We start from the raw sequence: 26,070 nt of genomic DNA on the forward strand, positions 1-26,070 counted from the left end.
GGGATAATTAGGCTCTACATGCTATCCATATTGAACATATTACATGTTTACAGTCTCTGCTTAACTCCTGTCCTCTCTGTGCAAACGTTTTGTCACGTGACTCTCCGTCTAATTTGAGTCAATTATGGCTTCCCAGTTCAGCTGAGGGGTGCAGAATTCAATGTTTTGTACTGGATGTGTTAAGTGCAAACAGCTTCCATCCATCCATTATCCAAACCGCTTATCCTGTTCAGGGTCGCGGGGCGCTGGAGCCGATCCCAGCTGACATCGGACAAAAAGTGATTTTGATAAAATATCGCTATTTTTAGCTTTGATTTGATAATTTATTCTGACGAAACCGCTTGTCACATATTCCTTCAGGGACCGTGGGAAAGTTTAAAATCCAACAATATGTTGTGTTTTTACAGTTTTGTGCTTTGTTAGATAGTGTCTTTGTCAATTTGGTAAAAGAAAACATGCTATTTTAATCCGCCAGTGAGTTTTAACAGCAATCAAAATGTACTTTTGATGAATACTATCGAGTGGTTACCTTGTCAGAGTGGTTACCTCCACAGAGTGGTTACCTTCACAGAGTGGTTACCTTCACAGAGTGGTTACCTCAACAGAGTGGTTACCTCCACAGAGTGGTTACCTTCACAGAGTGGTTACCTCCACAGAGTGGTTACCTCCACAGAGTGGTTACCTTCACAGAGTGGTTACCTCCACAGAGTGGTTACCTCCACAGAGTGGTTGCCTCCACAGAGTGGTTACCTCCACAGAGTGGTTGCCTTCTCAGAGTGGTTGCCTTCACAGTGCTGTTCATGGCGTTGCTAGTTGTGAGAATAAAATATTGTCAGTGGGTTTTTGGTGACAGTTGAGTTTTTATAATCCTGGCTTTGGGTCCCAGAATGGAAGATTTTCTGAAATCATTACTTGTCGACATACAGGAAATAAATGTAAATTTTGATAATTAGTTCATCATTATATCACACATGAGGACTTTGTCACTTTCTCATCACTGGACAGACAGAATGAGGAATTTCAAGACATTTTCTTTAGACAAATCAGTTCTTCAAAAACAAAAATCAGCAAAAGATGAATCGGTCATGAAAGTAACCTTACGTTTTAGCTTGATTTACAGGGAGAGTGTCTTCTCACTCAAACCTTTATTACGTAGAGGTCAGAGGTCACGGTCAGCTGCATAAGTCCATTCTGGAGGATGTGTGAACCAGGACCCGTCTCTCTTCCATGCTGTATTGTAACGATCTTGAATTCCCCGTCTCACACACTGTAAACCTTTCTGGCTGTATCCTGTCTAACCAACACGCAGACTGGATCACTTCAAAGCCAAGGAGGGAACCCCCCCCAATGTGCACATGTCCCAGCGGTCAGAGGCGACACTATGGGGGAAGTTCTTCAAAAGACACACTTCTCATCAGCTTTACATCTTATTGTGTTCGGACGGGGGAAGTCGACACACTTCTCTCATCTTGAGGGAGCATCTCGGTCTCAGTACAGCCGTGATGCCATCATGAGACCACATTACATCTATTTAATCCATTCTTTCATCAGACGCTCTACCACTTCAAGTTCGGTTTCCAGAAGCCTTAATACAGAAAAACAATATTGCCACAACTCGGTTGTGATCATTGATTGAAAACATTGTTCAAAATAATATAATACAACCAGAGATATTAAATGCACTGGTTTGTTGTTACAAACAGAATATGTATGTTTCTAGTGGAATACAAATATCCACAAGAGTAAACTTTGTCTTCTTCTTCTACTCGCTACCCGATCACGACATCCTGCCCGATCGCTACTGCACATGTGCAGCTCTCAGCAGAGATGAGTCACTCGGTAACTACTTTCATCAGCAGCAGATTCAGTGAGCCTTTTCTCTTCTTTCTCATCTCTGTTGAGGAGAGAGCGCATTAATGATGCCGCTGCTAGAGGAGAGCCTAACGACTGTGGAGCGGGCGTGGCTCAGTGGCGGAGCGGGTCGTCCTTCGGTCAGATCAGCGGTTCGATCCCCGGCTCCACTAGTCTGTGTCCTTGGGCAACACACTTGCCTACAACATTACACCTGTGGTGTGTGAATGGGTATGCTGTGAATTTTAGATCGTCCTGATGGGCAGGTGGCACCTTGCATGATAGCCGCTGTCATCAGTGTGTGAATGGATGAATGATGACACGTAGTGTTAAAGCCTTTGAGTGGTCTGAGGACTAGAAAAGGGTTACACAAGTACACTCCAGAGCGAGCACAATGTCAACAATTTAGCAATAGTTAACGCTGGAAAATCCCACCAGCTTTTAACGTAACATATCGGATCCGCAATCGGTGTGGACCGATAAGTCGAGGTATCGGAATTAGTATCGATCACGACAAAATGGTATCGGAACATCTCTAGATAATTATATTGAGGACCTGCACGATTTAATAAGATCTTACTATAGTGATACATTTTAGGATGTTTGTCAGCTGATGCTCTTGTATATTTGTAATATTATGACATGTTAGTTGTATAATACATAGTTTATTGTAGGGTCTTTTAGTTTATTCTACTACGTTTGTTTAGTCATGTTATTTGACTCTCTTTCATTGTGCAAATTTTTGTCAGCACAGGAACGTCACAGGAACGAAGTAGCTTAGCAGTTGTATTAATGTCTGTATGTAGTCAACAACTGACTGATCAATCAAATATAGAAAGTTCAGCTGAATTGTATCTCAACAATATTTATTGTCAGTTTTTAAATTGAACTGGATCAGTTATAAATATATACTGTAATAATGAATACATTTTCTCATTTCAAGTAAAAGAAGGGCTGGAATAAACATTTTAATACATAAAGGAAAGCTTTTGAAAAATGTGTCTCTTAAAATATAGTACTTAATTATAGAAAAATGTATATAACTAGATAGCCCTGCAGCTTTAAGTTCAGTTAATTTAGTGGTAAAGGGATGTCAACCAAAAAAGCCACATTATTATATTCTTCTCATCTTCTAAAGAGAGACATTAGTGTGCAGGGACTTGATCTGTGGTTATTAAACCACTTGTTTCAGCTCTATTCCTCTCTGTTAACATCGTGATTGGGCTCTTAGGATTATTTTCTGTGCCTTCATATCTGATGTGAGTGGGTACGTTTGCTCATAAGAGTTGTTTTGTCTCTTTAGTGGCGCTTCACATTACTGCTTTTAATAACCGTCAGCCTCTGAATATATGAGACATACTGCTTTTAAACTGCCCAGGGAAGAATGAACATACAGAATCTGTGCATTGTTGGTTAAAGGCTCTGGTCTCTCTGAACACTTCTCTCTTTGTGGGGAACGCCTTGTGAAACAACTTCTGACTCGCGTAAGTAATACACAGTTCAGATTCTTTCCTGCTGTGAAAGATATCTTATTTTAATATTATATTTAATATGTCTTAGTGAGCGGTATTATATTTCACAGACTGTCTGGTGGTCAATAATGTATCCCAGAATGATTTGTTCTCCACATTCTTTCAACACTTGCTGTCGGTAGTAGTGTTGTATTATTTGTCCGGTGTGTGAGAAACCTGTTCCCCTCCTGCTCCTCTGCAGTGGTCCCGAGGTGTCGATGAGGTTTTAACGGCGTGCTTCACACCTCGGTCCACATGGCAGCTGAGCTCCACTTCACCCCCGTATGTGAGCATCTGGTTCTCTGCTAACGACTCTCGCTGTTCACGAGAGGATGTTCAAACTGCGCTCTCGCAGCTTCATCCTGTTCCGTTTTGATACTTCACCTTTTAAAGTAAATGAGTCGGTGTCCTCTGTTCCTAGAGTGTTTTTCTTTACGAGTACTTATCCATACCTACACTAGAAGGCAGTCATCATACCAGCACAGGAACAAAGCAATGCACTGCTGTGGACGCCTAAAAACATCTATTTACCTCGCAGAACACGGTAGCTGCACAGTACTCCTGTCTGTTTCTCTGAAACTCCACACAGACATCACAGGTACCTCATTCAACCCCACTTCAAAACATGCAAACTGTCCCTTTAAGGACGGTTTGTGCACAGGTTTCTCTCGCACAGCAGGAAAGTGCTGTTGATCGTTGCCTGTGTCAGTATTTGGACCTCAGATGGTAAATTTGTTCATGTTTTTATTGAAATTTAGTCAAGTTCACTGAGCAAAAATTAGTAAATTACAAATAGTTACAAAAGAAAGCCCTTCATCTCATCCTCCTTTTATAAAGGAGAGCCCAACAGCCAACATGATGTAAATCCAATGTGTTACCAAGGTGTCAACTTCTCCTTCAGCCATCATGTTTTCTCTTAATTATAAGCAACGTTTGGCTTGTGATTCATTTCATTTTGAATGAGTCACCTCATCGCGGACAGAAGTGTCTAGAGAAGCTTTCAACGTGGCCAGTGACTGTGACTGCACATGCAGTTGGTGATAGTAACAGTCTAGTGTGTTGTTGTGATCGTTCATCAGGTGTCCTTTTAGACATAATGGACCATCACATTGAGTGGGTCAGTCTGTGTTATATCTAAATGCACATCTGTGTCATGGCCACCAGGTGGAGTCTTTCACCCTGGCTGTGAGCGCTGTCTCCTTCTTCTCCTTCCCACATCAGCTGCTCCTCTGACCTTTACTACTCCTCCTCCTCCTCCTCATCTTCTCCCTTGCTCCTTCTGCTGTTGCTTCTTCTTTTTGTCCTCTTCCTCTGTGTCATCCTTCTTTTTCTCCTTCATCTTCTCTTTGTGTGTGTGTGTGTGCGTGTGCGTGCGTGCGTGCGGGGTCAGCACAGACATAACCCTGAGTCGTCACATCACACGTATGAATGATCCCGATGTGATGCCAACATGTTTACTGTCAACACACAACACGGATTGATTGATGTGATTACCATTGTAATAACTTCTCTCTCCTTTCTGCCTCCCTGACAGATTCCAGATGAGTTTGACAGAGGTGAGTGTGAACACTTTGATATGAACCTCTCTTCATGTATTGATTCATAACGTCATTTCAGAACAACTGAATGAATGGGATCATGTGGATGTGTTTTATGTAGTCTCTAAGGGTCATGTATAGGCTTCTTCTGTGGTCACATGATTGTTATTGGCCAGCTTGTGTCTGATTTGACTTTATTTCTGTGGTTTTGGTCTGTAACTTGCTGTCTGACAGTATTGGACAGGAAGATCTTGGAAAATCGATTTTGTCTCAGTTAGACTATTTTTATCCTGCTGATCTTAAGTATCATTACTACCTTTTACTATCAACGACTGCTATAATACTCTGGTTGCTTAGTTACAGAAACATACAACAATCTACTTCCTGTTTATACCGGCACACACATGTCCAGTGTACGTGAATAGTCATGTGATACTCGTTTAGTCTGGACGGAGATGTTTTTGACGTATTGATGTTGATGAAGCCTCAGTCAGACTGTGGGGACTCGCTTATGGGGGCAAACTGCACGTCCCTATAATGTAAATCTATACATTTTGGGTTGGAGATGAATGTAAGTCAATGTAATGTCCCCAAAAAAATTGTGTGTGTGTGTGTGCGCACTTGTACGTGTGTGTTTGTGTGTGTGCGCGCCAACCCTCCACATGCCCCTCTCCTATCATTCATTCCCTCAAACTACCCAGAAACACAGAGCACACACATGCATCTTTACACTGTGGTTATTTCTCCAGAGAGAGAGACTTGGCAGCAGAGTGAGGGTGGAGGTCAGAGGTCACTCATAACGTAATGACAGAATAGCAAAATAATGATGAAAAAACCCAAACTAAAAATGTCCTCAGTTTTGAAACAACTTAATTGGACAACTGTCTGACAAACGGTTTCATGGCCAGGTGCGGCCTATTCTGTCACTATTTCATGAAAAATTATGCAGATAATTAATATAAGATTTTCAATATAAGATTGAAAATGTGGAATTGCATTTGGTAGCTGGTCCTTGGAACTCTCAGCATGCGGCCCAAAGAGGTGTCAATGCAAGTGAAGGAGGCCATTGTTAGGCTGAAAACACTTAACAAACCTATCACTCAGATAGCAGAAACGTTAGGATCGACCAAATATTATTGATTATGATTATGACCTAAAACATAGTGTTAAAACAACCCAAGAGCTTCTCAAGACAAAGGAATGGAATATTCTTCAATGGCCAAGTCAGTCACCTGATCTCAACCCAAGTGAGCATTCGTTTCACTTACTTAAGATAAAACTGAAGGCAGAAAGACCCACAAACAGGCAGCAGCTGAAGGAGGCTGCAGTAAAAGGTCTGGCAAAGCATCTCCAGGGAGGAAACTCAGTATTTGGTGATGTCTATGGGAGCCAGACTTCAGGCAGTCATTGACTGCAAAGGATTTTCCTCCAAGTATTACAAATAATGATTATATTCACAATTATGTTAGTTGGTCCAGTTACTTTTGAGCCTCTGAAAATGTGGGTGGCTGTGTAAGAATGGCTGTAATTCCTAAACGGTTATTGTGATTTTTTTGTTTTATCCATTGAAATAAAGCTGAAAGTCTACACTTCAACCACATATTGACTGATTAGTTTCAAATCCATTGGAGTTGCGTAAAGAGGCAAAATTTGAAAAATTATGTCACCGTCCAAATACTTCTGGCCCTGACTGTACATACATGCTGTATGTACAAATGTAAAACTTCCATAGACGTATGATCTCAGGACTAAGACTAGAAGGGCTGACAATACAAACGGCAGTTTCTTTGACATGGCTCAGAAAGTCTCTAAAATGTTTTTAATGTACAATATCAGCACCAAATCAATTTTTAAATGGACATTGAACGACGAGCGCGATCATCAACACAAATTCTTGAGAGAGATGATGAATTCTGATGATGTTAAACAAAACTAAATGCTTCTGATCGATCCGCTGCTATTCGGCTGCCCGTCTAAACGAGTTGTGATGGCCTGTTGCTACTAATAATCAGCTCATCAATAACTCTCTCTCCCAGAGGTCCATCCTGTGTCTCCTGCCTGCACTCATCCCTCCCCCTGAATCCATCATGAAACGCTCCCCGAGGTCCACTTTGTCCTCCTGAACACAAATCTCCCACTGTGTCTGTAACTTTATTACGGTCTCTCCTCTCTCTTCCTGTCTGTCTCTATCCGTCTGTCCATCTGTTTCCATCTCTGTCCTTGTTTCTGCTCCCTCCAGGTCCTCACCTCATAAAGCCAATGTGTTGTTTGCAGCCAGCGGCTGATTGGTCTTCAGCAAGGAAGAGTGAATGAGGTCTGGTCAGGACAGACAGACAGGGGAGGGTGGGATGATGTGTAGATAAATGGATGCACAGAAGGATGGATGGATGGATTGGTTTGTGAACAGAAGGAAGGATGGATGGATGGATTGGTTTGTGAACAAAAGGAGGGATGTGGCCTCCGGGAACACCGAGGTATTGATGAAGGGATTATTGGTATCAGCAGGCGATCAGAATTCCTTTAACAGCAGAGTTCTGTCCCAGCAGATCGATCGCATTTAAACTCCACAGCTGTTGCTCACACATAGTGTGGCTGGTTTAAGGCCGCAATATACTCAGTATTTATTTAAAGTTTCCTCCCACACTGTAGTATTTAGACCCAGTCCCACATCCACCGCCCTGCTGCCCCAAATACTCACTGGAGCACCAAATGTGGATTAATCCCCCGCTGAAGATAGTCCCCACAACTGCACTATTTCCTCCTGTTTGTTACAGTGACCAGCTGTTTTAGGAAAATACTGATGAAACTATGCATTTGTGTTTTTAAAGATTTACGTCTTCAGTGTTGAGAGACGGACTAACACATTGTTGGTTTTGGTCTTTTCTAGAGCTGAAACAATCGGTCAGAACATTTAACTGGCCAGCTGTTTTGATGATCGATTTGGAGTTAAAGTTATGGTAAATGGTAAATGGACTGTACTTGTATAGCGCTTTTCTAGTCTTTCCGACCACTCAAAGCACTTTCACACTACTTGTCGTCATTCACCCATTCACACACTGATGGCAGGGGCTAACATAGGGAATCCCTGGTCCTGCTTTAGAGTTTGAATGTTGGACGCTTATATTCCATAGATTTTTTTTATTTAGAATCTAAATCATGACGCCACATGACGCCACTCGTGCTAATGTTGATCGCTAGCATACACATATCCTAGCATGTAAACTCAAATTCACAAATGTCTGTAAGAGCTTGTAGCGTTGCTGTATTTCGTCACTGTAACAGACCCTTTACAGCACTTACCTCACCGTAATCAATAGACAATAGTATCCATTAGCTTTATCAATTAGCGCTAGCGATTAGCATAAGCTAAAATAAGACAAGAGCCATCATCCAGCTAAATGTTAAAGTAACGTAGACTCAGTTCATGGGGTGCTTTTTATGTTCTGTAACTGTAGCATAAAACCAGCTAGTAATTAGCAAGCTAGCTAGCCAGCTAACTAGTCGGCCCCTAAATGAGTCAAAGTGAACAACTTAATGCTTCTTCCACACGCTCTTGTGACAGCGTAGGAAAGATCAGTGCTGTTGCCAGATAATCCATCATTGACAGTGTTCCACCAGATTCTGTAAAGTGCTGATCTCTTAAATTCAAGTCCACAGAAAAGAGAGAAAAGGTTTGTGCTGTGCTGTGATTATGATGCTACACTGGCTACGTAAAATGAGCAGGCGATGGATGCGACTGGGCGTGTCTTGGTCCATTTGGCCCTCAGGGACCAGGGCCAAATATTCCCTGATGAGTTTAGGGACCAGGGTAAAAGTTCATGCTCCCTCAGGGATCTCCCTCATTTTCTCCTCCTCTTCGATCTCTCTCTCAGTCCTCTCCTTCTTTTCATCTTCACCTGTGAACTCTCCTCTCCTCCACCCTGTCCTCCTCTCTCATATTCTTCCTTCAGCATCCTATCCTCCATGGCATCCTTCCCCCTCTGCCATTCTTTGCTTTCTTCTTCCCCCTCCTCTTCCTGTTCCTTCCATCCCTCTCAATCCTCTCTTCCTTTTCATCTTCACCTATTCCCTTTCTACTCCTCCATCCGGTCTTCCCCCTTTCTCTACCTCCAGTATCCTCTCCGCCATCCTGTCCTCCCCCTCTGCTATCCCTTGCTCTCCTCCTCTTCCTCCTCAGCTCCTCTGGGAGCAGCAGACGGTGGGCCGAGGGATGGATGATGGAGGGATTGATGAATGAATGGGTCTAATGGGACATGTTTGACTACAGACTGTTTGCGTGCCAAGTGGCGGCATTCCGTGTGCAAAGGAGTGTCGGATACCATAGCAACCAGGAAAGATAACGCCTCCTAAACACACACACACACACACACACACACAGCACTCCCCTTGGATTTCATGACATGTGTACTGACCCTTGATCCACACAGGCCAACAATTATCTGCTCTGTGTGTGTTCTTTGCAATGACGTCTGATAAATACACATGCACACCTAAACATATAGCACACGTAAATGAATACTACATGATGAAAAACACAGTATAACTGTCCACCGTATAACACAATACTAGAACTACACAAGTTTACTTTCTAACATCTAGATGTTTATTTTTCATTAATAAAAATCTATTTAATAAATCAATGTTATACGAACGTTCTAGTGTTCATATGGGCCCCTAGCTATTGTTTCAGACAGACTTGAACATTGCAGTATTTTGGACGCAGTGTGAACTCTTGTGTGTGATCCTGAACTGTCTGAGTCCAAGTGAGTGTCTTTGCATGTGTTAGTGTTTATCATAAAATAATTAATGTGGAGCTTAAAACCTGCTGGCCGCTGCTGCTCTAACATGAACACACTCTTTCCTTCCCTAGAGGCCTCTCACACACACACATTAAAGAGGCCGGGCCACGCTGCCGCTTGTCACCACAGAGAAAACAAACGATTTGCGATGGGGGGGGGTTGTGAAGCAGATGCTGAGCCTGACCACAGCTTTTGTTCGGGGCGGAGGCCCCTCCATCCGTCTCTCCACACCTCAATATTCACCTCTTCATTTCATCCCTTGTTTCATATCTTCATCTCTTTTCTTTCTCATGTTTTCCCTCTTTTTCTCTTCTTTTCTTCTTTCTTCCTCATTTGCTTTCATACCTTTTCATCTTTCCTGCTGTCCTTTTATTTTTTCTCTTTCTTTCAATCTTCCATTTTCTCCTTGTTATTCCTCCTTGTCTCCTTGCATACTTTCATTTAGCACTTACTCCTGTTATAGTTTCTCTCTTTTCAATCTTCCGTTTTCTTTTCATCTCCCTCCTTTCCTCCCTCCTCCGCTGGTCCCTCCTATCCTTCCTTTTCTTTCTCCTCCCTTTTTTACCTCCTTCCAATTCTCCTTTTTGCCTCCTTACTCTGTATCCTTCCTCTCCTTGTCTTCTGTTATCCATCCTCTTATCCTGCATTCTCTATTCTTTTCCTACTTTGTTGTACCACCTCTCCCTCTTTCTTCTCCTTTCCCTTCACCTCCTCCCCTCTATGCTGCGTTCATAACAGCCTCTTTCTATTAATCCTTCCAACTCTTCTCTTCTCTTATTATTTTGCTCAACTCCTCCCTCCTTAATTCTTTCTCCTTCCCTCCTTAAATTTGTGCAGAGACAAATTTCCCCCTTACCGGGATGAGTATAGAATAATAAAAAAACAAAAACCTGAATGATAACCTCAGGCAGGACACATTTAGCTGGCCTGAGCATCAGCCGGAGAGATCGGCCCACCCAGGCCGGCTTTGGAGGGAAACACAGACAGCTGATCTGACAGCTCGATGGAGCGAGGCCTCTCGCACAAAGAGCCGACGTTGACTATGAAAGGAAGACCGTTAGAGAGGGAGAGAAGATGAAAGTAGAGAAACAAGAGAGGAGAAGAAAAAGGAGGCGGTGGCCTCTCCTCAAATCTCCCCGAATATGATCAGGATGAAACTCAGGAATCACTCATTTTATATCCAAACACTGCAGGTTGTGAAGTGGAGATTTGAAGTTTGAAGCTAAAAATAGAGGTTGTTTAATGCATTTCAAAAGTTATATTTGAGTTTTAATCCTGTGAGAGAGTCCACAGCTCACTAAGTGACTCGACAGCCACAGCAGCCCTCTCTGACACGTTGACATCACCACAATGGACTCTGACTTCATTGTTTTAATCAAACATGTTTTCATGAGTAATGTGATGAAATAAATCATTCACATTTCAACCATAAAAGAGAATGAAATCGTGTTTCTCTCAGGCCCAAAGACATCAAGAGCAAAGCTCGGACATCAGGGTAACCAACTGTCCAAAACAGAAAATAAGAATATATACAAAATCCTCATTCTACAAGCCAGCTTTAGTACAAGATCCACTATTTACAGGTAGTCAACTTGGACAGTGTTTTAAAAAACGGCATCATATAGATTTAAAATCCCCGTACCATAATGAGACCACAAGAACCGCAAATAATAAATAAATAAGTTGCTTTGGTGAAAGTGGCCAACTTCCACCCCTCAGCATGATAAACATTCCTCTTCCTCTCTGGCCTTTTCTGTTCATCCACCCACTCCTCCATCCTCCCCCATCACCACCACCTCTTCCCCCCCCCCCCCCCCCCCCTGCTATTACCATAATAAAAGCCTGCGTCCCGACACACGCATGCATCACAGAAGGCCTCCACGCATCCTGACGAGGCCGACACCATCTGATCTCCAGGGAGCAGCGGCTGATGCAGCGTTTAAATAATAGAACCTCGAAGCCTTTGCATTTTTGAAGAAGTTTGTGAGCATTTCATTTAAAATATTGTAGCACTACTTTTAAAAGTCTGTGTCTCTACAGCATCATGTATCGTTAAACATTATTATCTTATCTTTCATATCACAGTCCAGATCAGCTGGGCTCCGACCAGAGAAGAGCTTTAACTCGTCAGTCAGTCGGCAGCCTGGACTCGAGTCATTACAGCAGCACATTTCCTCTGCTTCCTCTCCACACGTGTTTTGTCTAACATGTGGCATGAGGAGTCCATGCTGTTTTTCTGTTTTCTGCCTCTCTCCCGCGCTCAGCAGCTCCTCTGTGTGTGCCGGTGTGAACATTCTGAGCTCATGAAAACACGATGAGCCTCATGTAACTTCTGTTGGATGCCTTAGTGCGTCGGGCCCTTGGAAGAGAGCGTGTCTTCAGACAGCTTCCTGATACTGGCCGAGGCAGTCGGAGGGTTCTTCATATGCATTTTCACATGCAGGTATATGCAAGAACACAAGGACTTTTAACTTTTGACACACAGAAGAAAAAGTGGATTATTAACAATACATCAACTTAATCAAATATGCAGTGAGGCAGATCTACCTCAAGTGCTGCATTTAAAGACTATAAGAGATTTTTTTTTTAAATTTATTTTATTGGCCATAGTGCAGTGTAAGTTGTCGGTCAGAAGATATGTAGTTGTTGCTGTTCTGATGTCGCTGTTCGTTTCTCCAGTGTGCAGCCAGGAAACAGTCCTGACTCTGGAGCGATGGCCAGGCCCCTTCATAGTGAGGGAGTAGCTGTGTGACTGGCAGTAGCAGACCGTAGACAGCTGAGCCTGGTCCTGGATGTAGAATGAGCCACTCGCAGCACAACAGGCCAGATGTAGTGTTTGAATCATTATAAGCTGTAGACCGGCTCTGTTTTAAGGTCAGCTTTGAAATGATTACTGTACTTACTGTTGTTAGAAATAACTTGATTACTGCTTTTATTATGTTAAGCAAAGTACCTTATCAACAGCATATGGAAGTTTCTCATTTTCATACTGAGAACATATTGATCATGTTTCTATGAGCCATTTAGAATTCCACACTGTTTTGGTACATTTATAATAAGGGCTGCGCAGTTACGGCCAACATGATAATCATTAGTGTTTTACTTTATTTATTTTATCACACTTTCACATTTAATGAAACCGAGCACTGCTTTCACTACCATGTTGTGTGACATTCCTGCTGATGTACAAATATTTCCTTCAAAATAAGACGATCGATATTCACAGTACATCTTCTAGAAGCAAAGTTAAACTCTACCAAAACATTTTACATTACATTCCTACTAATTAACAAATGTTTGTATCAAAATAAGACTTAAGATGAGGTCTTTCTTCACCTGGATTCACTGCACTTTAGTGTTACTCCTAGAATATACAGTATCTTAGCTTCTTTGCCTCGCTGGTAAACCAGCCTTGCAAGTGTCAGCAAATGTTCTGCTCGCTTTATTCTCTGCTTTGTGTCGTCTCTGTCAGCTCAAGTACAGCTTGAGAATGAGATCAACTTCTTCTTTCTCACATGTGTGGCTGTGTTTTTGCCTTTGATTTGTGTCCGTCGCGCTGCTTCAAACTTCTCCGTCAGCGCATATCTGAAGTATATCTCCTCAGAGAGCTGCATGGTAATTGTAAATGTATCTTCATTTCTACGTTTCCAACAGAGCACGAGTTTGCTGTCAAAATGAATCGCCTATAACTTTGAGTTTCTCTACAGCCGTCTTCTCTGACCTTTGCTCCACCCCTCATCTTCATTTACCTTCCCCATCTGCTAACACACACACAGCCACACGTGTGAACGCGTCAGCGCGTCATCACAGCGGCAGATGGCTTCCGCTTCCTGCTTCGGTACGCTGCTATGCACTCTGGGGTATTGAGTCTCCTGGGACCAGAGTGTGCTAGCTTCAGCATGTGTGTTTAGAGCGAGATGGAAGGCCAAAGTGAAGCGTGCGTGTGAGTGTGTCTTGCTATTGTAGTCATATTTGCAGTAATGAGCCCCCTGGGAAACCAAGTCTTCATCATTATTAGCCATTAGCGTGTTGACAGCCGGAGGTGCTATTAACAGGACTCGGCTAGCTGGCTTATCAGCCTCATCAGCACATCTGGTCTCGGCCTCGTTGATGGGTTTGGAGGCTGCAGGTCTGCTCACCACACTCGATAAATACATGTGATCAGCTGAGCCTCTACAAACAAAACTGAATCTATACTGTAATGCATAACTCATGTGGATTGACACATTCATAAATAAAGTCATATTATATTTCTCCTCCTGTTACAGGCCTCAGATATATGTTAAGAAAGCAAATAATTCAATGTAACACTTTTTAATCCCGTTGAAACGAAAGAACCAGTTTGTGTCTTTTTGGGAGATTATTTAGCGCATTAGTTATTACATTCATAACGAGAATGTGAAGAAATCGGTTCAGTAGAAGTACCTGCAGCTGGGTCTCTGTACCCTTTTTAAAGAGCTAAATATTGAAACAATGCCTTAGTCTGTGTGTTGATGTTTCAGGACATCTTTGGAGAATGAAATCTGATTCTGCTTGACTTGAAATGGAAAGTATTGAAGATGATTCACCACTTTAAACAGCGTCTTGTGCTCTGCTGTTTTCAGTCCACAGGAATTTAAATATTCATCCATTACGAAGGATTCATTGGAAGGTTTTACTATCCGAGGAAGTAAGAAAATACTGCGTTATGTAAATGTAAAATGCAACAACAGTGAGCATCATGAAGTATCAGCTGTCGGTCACATGGACATTATTCAGTGGTGTCCCCTCAGCGTGGCTTGGTAGCTTGTCGGGTCCAGACAGACTCATTGAGCTGCCCAGATCTTATCAGCTGTTAGTGACGCTGTCTCCTGAGGGAGTTGTAGTTTTTAAGACCCATTAAGACTACAGCTGTGCTCTCTCATTTATCTCCGTTCGTAGTAAACAACTTGAGTGTGGTTGATGAGCTCATCTCTGTTTATATTTTTTTTATACATTTCTCCTTAATGAAAGCTGAAAATGCAGAGCGATTGTTTTTACTTTTTGTATCTCCATTTGTAGATGACTTTCCACTTCCTGCACTCTCTTGTTTGTATGTGAATGAATGAATGAAATTGAATTATTCGCTGTCTAGACATGTGATGACCAGTGTTCTCCCTCTGTGGGGTTCCCATTCTTTCTCTCAGAACCTCCCGTCGTCCAACAGTTGAAAAGAACCTTCAAATACTTCCAGGACTACAGACAGGTGAGTCAGACATCCTGACCGCCAAGTAAGCCGTGGAACAGTGAATTCAATTGAAATGTTGTGTAAAAATATGACATTTTAGAACTGTAATGATAATGTAACGGTACCTTCAGGGTCTGAAAAGTGAAACCATTGCAGAAGTGTCTTAAAGCTGCATTATCTGTAATGGCCACCAGGGGGCGACTCCTCTGGTTGTATAGAAGTCTATGAGATAATAACTCTACTTCTCTCTTGATTTATTACCTCAGTAAACATTGGATCAGAATCGTTTTATTGCCAAGTACGTTTGCACATACAAGGAATTTGGCTTGGTGATTGGTGCATAACAATAAACATAGTGCCATAGTGTAAGACACAATTTAGAAATAAGAATATGAAAATTTACAATGGAATATTCAAACTAACTAATTAAGAGCAAGTGTTAAGGTGAAGTAAGGGGCCTGTGGTTTAGAGGTCGTTCCCTAATCGGAAGAGCGACGGCTATCCCCGGATCCTCAGTCCACATGACAAAGTGTCCTTGACCAAGATACTGATCCCCAGGTGTGTGTGTGTGTGTGTGTGTGTGTGTGTGTGTGTGTGTGTGTGTGTGTGTGTGTGTGTGTGTGTGTGTGTGTGTGTGTGTGTGTGTGTGTGTGTGTGTGTGTGTGTGTGTGTGTGTGTGTGTGTGTGTGTGTGTGTGTGTGTGTGTGTGTGTGTGTGTGTGTGTGTGTGTGTGTGTGTGTGTGTGTGTGTGTGTGTGTGTGTGTGTGTGTGTGTGAGTGAGTGAGTGAGTGAGTGAGTGTGTGGATCCTGATGGGTCCTTGCATGGCAGCATCTGCCATCAGTGTGTGCGTTAATGGGTGAATGATGACATGTAATGCTCAGAGCTTTGTATGGTCCAAAGACCAGAAAGGCGCTATGTAGGTGAGAGTCCATTGACCTTTTACTGAGCTCCACCCTCTCGTGCCACTTCTGGTTGCAAGAAGCCAACGTGACAACGACCAAAACGCCGGAGACGGTAACGTAACTCAAACACCACATGTGTTGGTGAGTGAAGAAGATTAGTCCACAATCCTCCGTGGAGGAACAACCTCCTACTTAATCAGACACGCATCATATTGTAATTCATCCCATCATGCAGCTCAGAGTGATCAGTGACCGACAGCACAGAGCTCAACAGCTACCGGAGGTTACGTTGACCTGCGTGGTGCGTTCAAGCTCTCCTCAGTGAGAATGGGTTTAGGCAAAGTTCAATTATAACGCTCATGATTTTTATGTTTTCACAGCAATATAAAATAGATTGGAGAGGGAACTATGACTTGTGACTTCCTCACACGAGCTCTAAGCTGTTGTACATAATTAAAGCTACAGACTATGGGATGTCCACTTGTGATATACAGTCAGTGGGATTGAACTGTAAAGGCTTTTAAATGTGCCCACAATACAATAATAAATACACATTTTCCTCATTCATGGTGGAAATAGTTTTATTAGTTTGCACATTATTTATTGTATTGTAAAATATATGCTATGTTATATGAATACATGAATAAACAAATGTAGAAAGCTAACGTTTATACAAGATAAACAGGATCACATTTATTATATATATTAAGGAAAGGCAGGAATCTTTTACACCAAGTTTTCACCAGAATAATAGTGATACATTGAGCAGGACGTTTCTGTAGAAGCTCACACTAACAGCAGACACTCGCACTGAATGAGAAACTAACTCCATCAGTCTGAAGGGGATTCATATTGTGGTTTTGTGTTTTCCTGCAGAGACCTTGTGTTGTTAAACACCTTCATGGATGTATATTCTCTGGGCATGTCGGCATATCTCAGCTTCCTGTCTGGGTTTTTTCAGAGCGATAATATGAGCTGATTGATAAACAGAAAACATCTAGCGTCTCTCAGATGGATCTCCTCAGACTACCTGACTTCCTCATCGTACTCTACTATTGTTGAAGTGTTTGTAACCCCCTGCCACAAAGTCTGAGAGGACTACTCTATGTTTGAAGGGTTTTTCACGCTTTCACATTGTAGAAAGTCCTCTTTACAAGTGGATGTTATTTTACTTTGGTCACAGAGTCAAAAGAACGCTGTGCAATGGTTCAACCACCAAATAACCATCTAAATAATTCATTTGATTACCAAACAGCTGATTACACACTTCTGAGCCGTACTTTAGGTTCATGGTTAATGTTGATTTATGAAGTCACAGTGTGACATGCTGTCTCTGTGTGTTGATGATGTCACGGTCAGATGATCATCGAGCCGACGAGCCCGAAGCTGCTGCCCGACCCCCTGAAGGAGCCGTACTACCAGCCTCCCTACACGCTGGTGCTGGAGCTCACCGACGTCCTGCTGCACCCGGAGTGGTCGGTACGTCCCTTTACCTCACTTTACTTCATGGATGTGCAGAACTGTTGAACGCAAGATGTCGTGAAACGTGTTTGTGACCTGGAGGCTTCGAGTTTCCACATCTCACCTTTGGTTGAAGCACGCTGAGGCCTGAATGCTCTCTCCTACCTTGCTCTGCCGCAGTAGGTTAATGGTTTTATGGGGCAGGTGGAGGATACGAAGTGTATGTCGGAGGTGTGTCCCACCACCTGTCGACTTGTCTTGTTGTCTGCTGATACGCACACTGTACACCTACCTGACAGGTGTGCAGCAGCCGTAACTCGACACCTGCCGCCTGTTAAAACAGACAAACACTCAAGTAGCTTCACCTGCCCCACCTCTTGAACTTTCCTTACTGTTGCAGTAATTATTATTATGATCTATTTCTCCACACAAACACACTCTGTTTCCAGCTCTCTTCCCTCTTCCTTACAGCCCTGCCTGCACACACACACTTCATGTCCTCTTTCCGGTCTGGTCTCATCCAGCATTCGTAGCTAAACCTACGAAAAATATTGTGCCGTAATACGTAGATATCCCACGAAATGATCCCGTACGTTATCCACGTAGTCATGAACGAAGATGTATAAAGACCGGGAGGGGAGGTGGATGGGTCCAACAACCAGCGACCTTTCAGCCAGGAGACCGCTGTTAGTTCTCTGTGTGAAACGAGAAGTCAACGTTGATTTATTTGTCATGTGACTTGCTTAAGTATCACGACACTCCCGTGGTTATTTTAACCCTAACGGCGATCTTTTCCTTACGAAGTAGTTTCCTGTGAGGACAGAAGTTTATTTTGAAACAACCGTACGCATGTAACAAGCTGAAATTGACACGTGTTGCAGGCTTATGGTAGGAAAATATCATACGAGCTGTTGTATGAGGATACGTTGCCTCTTTTCACTCACTCACTCACTCACTCACACACACACACACACACACACACACACACACACACACACACACACACACACACAGGTCCGGCAGCCCTCAGGTTGTTGATGTGTGTGTTTAACTGGAGCTGTGTCGGGAGTGGAAGACGTTAGGACCTCTGAGCGTCTGAGCAGAACTAAAGAACTGTCCTGCTGTCCTGCTACTGCAGACAGACAGTTGTTGGTTCCAAAGACACCTTGAATACGGAGTTAGCCCTGTGACTGTTGCCATGGCGAACTTTCAGAATTATAGAATCTGTTCTGAGAGTTTGTTTTGGCACATCATGGACCTTTAAGAACTTCAATCTGTTCCAACCCAGTCTGAACGGCTGCTGAAGGAGAAACTGCACTACATGACTGCAATCACTGATTCATTAGTTATTAGCCAATCAGAGCTCTGCCTCCTCTGCTGGATCACTCCAGTGTAAAACCACTGGCTGAACCTGATTGGTGGATCACTTTCATCTGCTGTGTCTAAGAGCTTTTCCAGCAGCGTTTCTATTGTTTTATTTGACACATTTATTTTTTGTAACATCATTGCTGTAGTGATCTGTCACGATTATAATTTGCTGGAAAACTTCTGTTACCATATAGCTCATAAATAATAGCTTTCTTCATGCTTAGCTCTCATTATCTGTGTTGCATCCACCATCAGCATGTTTTATTCTGTTATGATGATGATCACAATACTGTGGTTTAGTTTGTGTGTGGTTTAATACTCACGGCCACAGTTAGTCTCAGGTTGAGAAGGAAGAGTGGATGGTTCCTGCGTCTGTGTTTCCTCTGAGTCGTTGATTGTTTTGTTGTTTCAGTTGTCGACAGGTTGGCGGTTTAAGAAACGTCCGGGCATCGACTACCTGTTCCAGCAGCTCGCACCGCTCTACGAGATCGTCATCTTCACTGCAGAGACTGGCATGGTGGGGCGCACACACACACACACACACACACACACACACACATGTTTGCCTGTATACTTTAACAGTGTTTATCATTAAATAAGCCATCAGAGGTTTCATTGTCATGCCGATGTGAGCTGACAGCTCTTTGGTCAGATCAGACCTGTTGTCTGCTGTGTGTATCAGCAGCTCATTCACTGTTTACTGTCATCAGCAGCAGAAAGCTGCCCGAGGAACCACAGTTTTATTACACATGAGCAGTTTGATGATCTAATTACATGTTTTCATTTAGAAATGTTTGTAGATTGACTAAAGGTAAAGATCACTCATTGTCATTGGTTTAATCCAAAGAAGTAAATCTGTCACATACAGGTTTTTTAAGTGGCATTATGGATAATGGGTAGCAGTGTCACTTACACAATCCTGCTGCCTGGTTCTGCTCTGTTCTTTGAGATGTTAACAGAGTCGTTAGGCAGCTCTCTGCTCTGTTTGTGTGTGAAGTGTGTCGACTAACTTACAGCCGTCTGAAGGAGACACACACACACAGACAGACAGACAGACAGTTATTGTTAGGGCTGCAGATAATCATATCTTCAATGTCGATTTGACTCAAAACTAAACTTGTCTAATGAGTCAGTCAATGATTACAGATCAGCTGGTTCAATTGAATGAATATCACAATTTGACTGTGTGATGGCTGACAACAATTGTGTGTGTGTGTGTGTGTGTGTGTGTGTGTGTGTGTGTGTGTGTGTGTGTGTGTGTGTGTGTGTGTGTGTGTGTGTGTGTGTGTGTGTGTGTGTGTGTGTGTGTGTGTGTGTGTGTGTGTGTGTGTGTGTGTGTGTGTGTGTGTGTGTGTGTGTGTGTGTGTGTGTGTGTGTGTGTGTGTGTGTGTGTGTGTGTGTGTGTGTGTGTGTGTGTGTGTGTCCGTGTCCGTGTCCAGACGGCGTATCCTCTGATCGACAGCATTGATCCTCAGGGTTTCGTTATGTATCGCCTCTTCAGAGATGCAACACACTACATGGAGGGACATCATGTGAAGGTAATGTGTGTGTGTGTGTATTTATACATATCGGTCAGCATTGGCTTGAAAGGTTTAAATAAATAATACGTTTGGTAAGAAATGTCAATGTTAACATCAGCATTGATGTTTCATCACAGAACAGTCATAGCATCACGTCTTTAATGATGATCTATAGGACCTATTGCATTAGAACCTGATGATAATAAACACTTTGAGATACTCAACATGACCTCAACTCCCCTCTCTAGCCAACCCTGAACAGTTTATCACTAACACTTCTTTACCACTCGATTGAGTCTGACTAAAGATTCCTGTTTTCAAAGTGTTCTTTTTTTTATGTAGTAATGAAACATGATGGAACACCTGTAAACACCAACATGCTGCATTAACCCCCCTGTCTGCTCTCCATGGCTGCCTTCTGCTGCCACATTGATTCTTCTCCTCCTCCTCCTCACCACAATAGACCTCCCTCCTCCCCTCTGTCTCCCTCTCAGGCCTCATTAATCCTTCAGCCTCCTCCCTTCTTTCCCCTCTTCCTCTTATCTCACCTCCCTTTCACCCTCTTTCACCCCTGCCCTCCTTCCTTTGCTTCCATCCTCTCTCATCTCCTTTGCTCCATTTCTTTTACTCCCTCCTTCATGTCTCCCCTCTCTCCTCCTGTCTTCCTCCCCCCTCCTCCAACTGTCATCTCTGGGTTTTTATTGACGAACAGTCTGGAGGCTGCAAGAAGCTGCTTAACCTACTTCCCAGGAAGAGGACACACTTATCATCTCATCTCCATAATGCCAAGACAGGCTGAATGCAACAGATGCTAAGAGAGAGTTAATAATGCTCCATATGCTGAGGGAGAGTTGGAGATGCTACATGTGTCAACACAGAGTTAGTCAATGTGTATGGATGTGCATTTTCTGCCATCTACGATTATGATCCAGATACTGTCAAATGCGCCTAAAGCATGCACACATAAAAACACAACCTGTGGACACACACATTGTGTCTTTTGTCTCCTGCAAGACTTCGACCCTCCAATAGGTGATTTAGAGTCCCTCCATCTAAACACAACAGGCGGAAGAATTCTTTTACAGATCAGTCTATCCTGTTGCTGAATCAAAATCAGTGCACCGCTAACTGAGATCTGAAGCCAGGCGATATAAATATCATGACTGTTTGAATGTGTTCTGTACGTCTACAAAATGGTCCCAAATGTGTAGCTGTTTGTTCAACCTGCATGTAAGTTTCTGGATCGGAACTGCCCAAGGATGCTAAATGTATTTCAGTACAAACTGACAACAAAGTTATGGTACAAATCCTCTGGATTGAACCGCCAGCCTCACTCTAAATATTAGACTACAGACACTCGCATGTATCCTTAGAACCGCTCCACTAGTGGAGTCACGACTGTAGAGACCATCCAGTGTCGTTGGGAAACATGGTGGGGCTGTCATTGTTGCTGAGCATTGCATCTTTCGTCACATGTACAAACACAAGTCATTTAAAGAGTCCTCCACTGATGTCACACCAATGACACTGTGGGGCTCACAGCAGACAATTAGAAAACAAAAAGGACCAAAATGGATGCAGAAGAGAACCAGAGATGTCATCTGCTTTTATTTATTTATTTTATTCTTCTTCCTGGTGTTTACATTGCCCACAATGCAACTCTAGTGGTGCAGAGATTGTAGAGCGTTACGCTAGCAGCAGCTAATGCATCCTAGAGTGTCTGCCCTACAGCAGAGGTGAGCAGCTGACTGAGCTCTCACTTCTTTCTGTGTCTCTAACCAACGCTAACTCAAGTGACATCACTTGAGGACATTTATTAGACTTCATGCAGCTCCTTTCATACCACTTTTATAACATGTGGAGTTGTTTTACTCTCTGCTGTCTGATAGTGTTTCAGAAATAATAATAATCAGCTCCATAATTCCTGCTGAGCCTCAGTGTGGTGACCCTCCTCACCCTCTGATAAACCTGACCAACATGCAGCTATTGTTTGCTGCCCTGCATCTGAGCGGCAGACGTCTTATTGTTTGTTGGCTGTTGCCGGGACAGGAAACGCAACGCAACAGTTGGATTAACTGTCTTACTTCAAACTTTGTTGTTTATCTTACTGCGGCCTGCTGTCACTGTCAGGAGGTTTAATGTGTCATCCTCATGTTTACTTTATGAATCTAAACCTGTAGACTTCAGGAAACGATGACATCATTAATCCCCATGTTTTATATTTATTCTTGTCATTATTTATTAAAGGCTCAACCCACAAAACACATGCAAATGCAGGCTTTTTAGCTAAAAATGACACCATGGATATTAATAAAACTTTATTTCTTTTAATAAAACAAATGCATGTAAAAACACATGAACATGATGACAACGTGAAATAATAATATATATCTAATCTCTCTGAGAAAAGTCAGCAGTAAATTATGCGACTTTATTCACGTTAAGAGAAGGAGGGGCTTATCTCCATGCAAATTCTTTCCGTCATCAGCTGTGGCTGAAATAACCACTTGTGCTGCTTTCTGCAGATATGTTGGAAAACTGTGTGTGTGTGTGTGTGTGTGTGTGTGTGTGTGTGTGTGTGTGTGTGTGTGTGTGTGTGTGTGTGTGTGTGTGTGTGTGTGTGTGTGTGTGTGTGTGTGTGTGTGTGTGTGTGTGTGTGTGTGTGTGTGTGTGTGTGTGTGTGTGTGTGTGTGTGTGTGTGTGTGTGTGTGTGTGTGTGCGCGTGCGTGCGTGCGTGCGTCATATACCACAATAGCTGCTCTTCTGGAGAGCTCTTTGAAGCTTCCTCGTTACTGGAAGTGATGGCAGTGTTGTAACAGTTGACATTCAACATACCTACACACACACACACAGAGGATCTAACTGTCTGTTCGCTCCTTAATGGTGCTTTCTCACTCAAACCTGTTCGGGTTGGTTCGTTTCCATCAAACAGCACTGATTCAATTTCTCAAAAGCCTTTTCACATTGAATGTGTCCTGAATAAACAAATATATAATAATAATAATAATTTGTTGGCAAAACTGTCGCATCGAAAATATTTCCACCCTTTGTTGCTTCAATAAAGTTTGAAGTGCTCACAACTAAAGGGAAGTTTGTATGGGCTTTATTAAAGTGCACTTTTGAAAGACAAGCAAGTCACATTGATCGTCTGAATCTAAAGATTATAAAGATTATAAAATGAAAGCCGCTCTTCAGGCTGAGAGTGAAATGACACCTTGTGAGTGTATCGTTACATTATGTAATGCCTTTTTGATTGACATGCAAAGGAATGGCCTTGAACGTTGCTTTAAAAAGAATGAAGAGTTGACTCATTCTGATTCTAGTTTAGCACCAAACACACAAAACACCTCCACTGATTTACTAAATATGCAAATACAGTATGTTGTGTATTTGTGTTTGACCCACAACCTCTGGACCCTTTTGGCGCGAATAAATGTTATGGAAAAAATATTATGATGTATCATAAATACTGGGGGGGGTGGACATACTTAAATGTTTGTGTATGTGCAGACACACGAGTTAAGCTTTTCCCGACACACACACACACACACACACACACACACACACACACTCTGAAGGAAGAAGGATGTCTTTCATTCATTGGTTGTGAGGAGGATGGAGGAATGTGTCCACTGGGGTTTACACACACACACACAGTATTTTGTGGGGGGCTGGGCACCAAATGAGCGTGGTGATGGAGACAACAAACAACGTCCCTCTGCATCTGTCTCACACACGCACACACACACACACACACACACTAATAGTCACCAGCTGGAGCTACCAGAGAAAGTGTGTGTGTCTTGTGTGTTTTCATTTGGATCACTAAGGTAATAAAGTTGCGTATTTGATGAGGCCTTAAAAAGGTCAACATGTTGCTGTGGCTCATCCTGTATCTGTAGCAGAATGAACATCTGGACCCAGCTCTCTGCGTCTCTTGTCTGTCCAGGACGTGTCCTGTCTGAACCGGGACACCAGTAAGGTGATCGTGGTGGACTGTAAGAGGGAGGCGTTCAGCCTGCAGCCCTTCAACGGCATGGCTCTGAAGAAGTGGGACGGAAACTCTGAGGACCGGACGCTCTACGACCTTGCCAACTTCCTCAAGAGTAAGACGCCAAATGTTCAGGCTTCAGTCGTCTCCATACATTCCTTCTCTTCTCTCCTTTGCTCTCAGTAGTATAACAACATATATGTTATTATTTTGTATTTTGTCTTAAGTAAACGCAGAAAAGGATTATCATCCGTTATACTGAAGCTATTAACAGTAAAAGTACTCTCTATACGGAATAGTATATATTATATTAGTGGATTGTAATTGTTAATGAATGAACGTGTTCGTCAGCTGGTAAAGGTGGAGCTTATTCAGATTAGTTTAGATACTGCTGGTTAGCTCCTTCTAAAATAATGCATCATCATTTATTAGTTGATTATATTTTGTATTACTAATCTGAATCTGCAAAGTAACTAAAGGTATCAGGTAAATGTAAAATGGACAATAATTATTTTGTACTAAAGTAGCAGAGAATAGAAATACTCAAGTAAACGACAAGTACCAAATATAGTATCAAAATTGTACTTAAAGCAACATTATGTATGAATTTGTATTTTAAAGTTCACACTGCTGTTGCAAAATGTGCAAAAACAATTACGCAAATTATGACGTCAGGATCCAAAGTACCATGTTGACTAACAAATCCGTTTTATTTATTGTGACGTCAGGGATGAACAATAATCCAACAACAAAATAACAGAAATGGATGACAGAAAGTTGCTAGCGTTCTCAGCCCTATACACACAGCCTGCTAAGCGTTTGCAACAAATCAGTTCTGCACACAAAAGAGTGAAGGAAATGTTTGTGAGTTTTGAGTAATGAAGTCAAATTGCTTTGTTAAAAAGAGAAAAGTATATTCTGCTGTTTGACCTCCTCCTCAATGGCAGCTATCGCTCTGAGCGGAGTGGACGACGTGCGTTCAGTGCTGGAGAACTACGCTTTGGAGGAAGACCCCATCGAGGCCTTCAAACGCAGACAGGCTCAGCTGGCTCTGGTAGGAGGAACAATCTAGTGCTCCCTGGTTTGATTTGTCTGGATGTTGTTTGATGTTGTTTGATTCCATTCGATGGTCTATCTGTTCGTCAGGAGGAGGAGCAGCGTCTGGCCGAGCTCTCCCAGCAGAAGAAACAGGGACTCTCTCTCGGCTCCATTGCCTCGCGGTTCTGGCGCTCCAAACAGCAGTGAGCCCCGCCCCCCTGTCACACTTCCACCAATCGCAGCCCGGCTCGCCATCTGCGTCGAGAGGACGGCCAGAGGATAAAGGGGGAGGGGAGAGAGGAGACCTGCGTGCTGTAGCTGAGCGGTCCCTACAACCAATCATGTCTCAGTGGGCGGGTCTGCGGTGCTGGAACATTGGCCATCCTCTGCACCAATGACAGAGGCACTTCCTGTTCTTACGGAGGCAGGGCGTCGGTGGCCCCCTCCCTTTGGTCATTTTGATGTGATGCATATCAAGCTGCTGATTGGTTAAAAAAGGAAAAAACAGAGGATCCAGGTCAGGATAAACTCTTGTTGTTGGCGGTTTGGTGGTTGATCTGAGATCAGCGCTGCTATCACTACTCCAGCTCTGGTTAGCCCCGCCGCTCACAGGATCTGACCTGAGATCCCGTACCACACCTTCAGATTGTGTATTTAATTTTATTTTCTATTTGTGTGTGTGTGTGTGTGTGTGTGTGTGTGTGTGTGTGTGTGTGTGTGTGTGTGTGTGTGTGTGTGTGTGTGTGTGTGTGTGTGTGTGTGTGTGTGTGTGTGTGTGTGTGTGTGTGTGTGTGAGAGAGAGAGATTGTGCTGACGGGCTGCTGGAGACAAAGTTAAAATAATGAATATTGTTTATAAGAAATAAAGATAAACAGTAAATAGTG

General features: G+C 42.9%; 1 protein-coding gene across 7 annotated transcripts in view; it reads left to right on the plus strand.

Annotated features, from left to right (window-relative positions):
• Positions 1-26,070, plus strand: part of timm50 (translocase of inner mitochondrial membrane 50 homolog (S. cerevisiae)) — a 38,342-nt gene extending 12,272 nt beyond the window's left edge. For 3 of the 7 annotated variants that reach the window (XM_076075451.1, XM_076075453.1, XM_076075452.1), the window contains 8 exons: positions 4,897-4,918; positions 14,865-14,923; positions 17,168-17,287; positions 19,050-19,154; positions 20,077-20,175; positions 24,107-24,263; positions 25,096-25,202; positions 25,295-26,070. In XM_076075451.1, coding sequence (XP_075931566.1) covers positions 4,897-4,918; positions 14,865-14,923; positions 17,168-17,287; positions 19,050-19,154; positions 20,077-20,175; positions 24,107-24,263; positions 25,096-25,202; positions 25,295-25,393 — 768 coding nt within the window. In that variant the 3' untranslated portion in view covers positions 25,394-26,070. The other 4 variants (XM_076075455.1, XM_076075457.1, XM_076075454.1 and 1 more) reach the window with 4 other exon arrangements.

The sequence above is a fragment of the Anarhichas minor genome, unplaced genomic scaffold (genome assembly GCF_050575085.1).
Source record: "Anarhichas minor isolate MPS153535 unplaced genomic scaffold, ASM5057508v1 ptg000052l, whole genome shotgun sequence".
Taxonomy (NCBI): domain Eukaryota; kingdom Metazoa; phylum Chordata; class Actinopteri; order Perciformes; family Anarhichadidae; genus Anarhichas; species Anarhichas minor.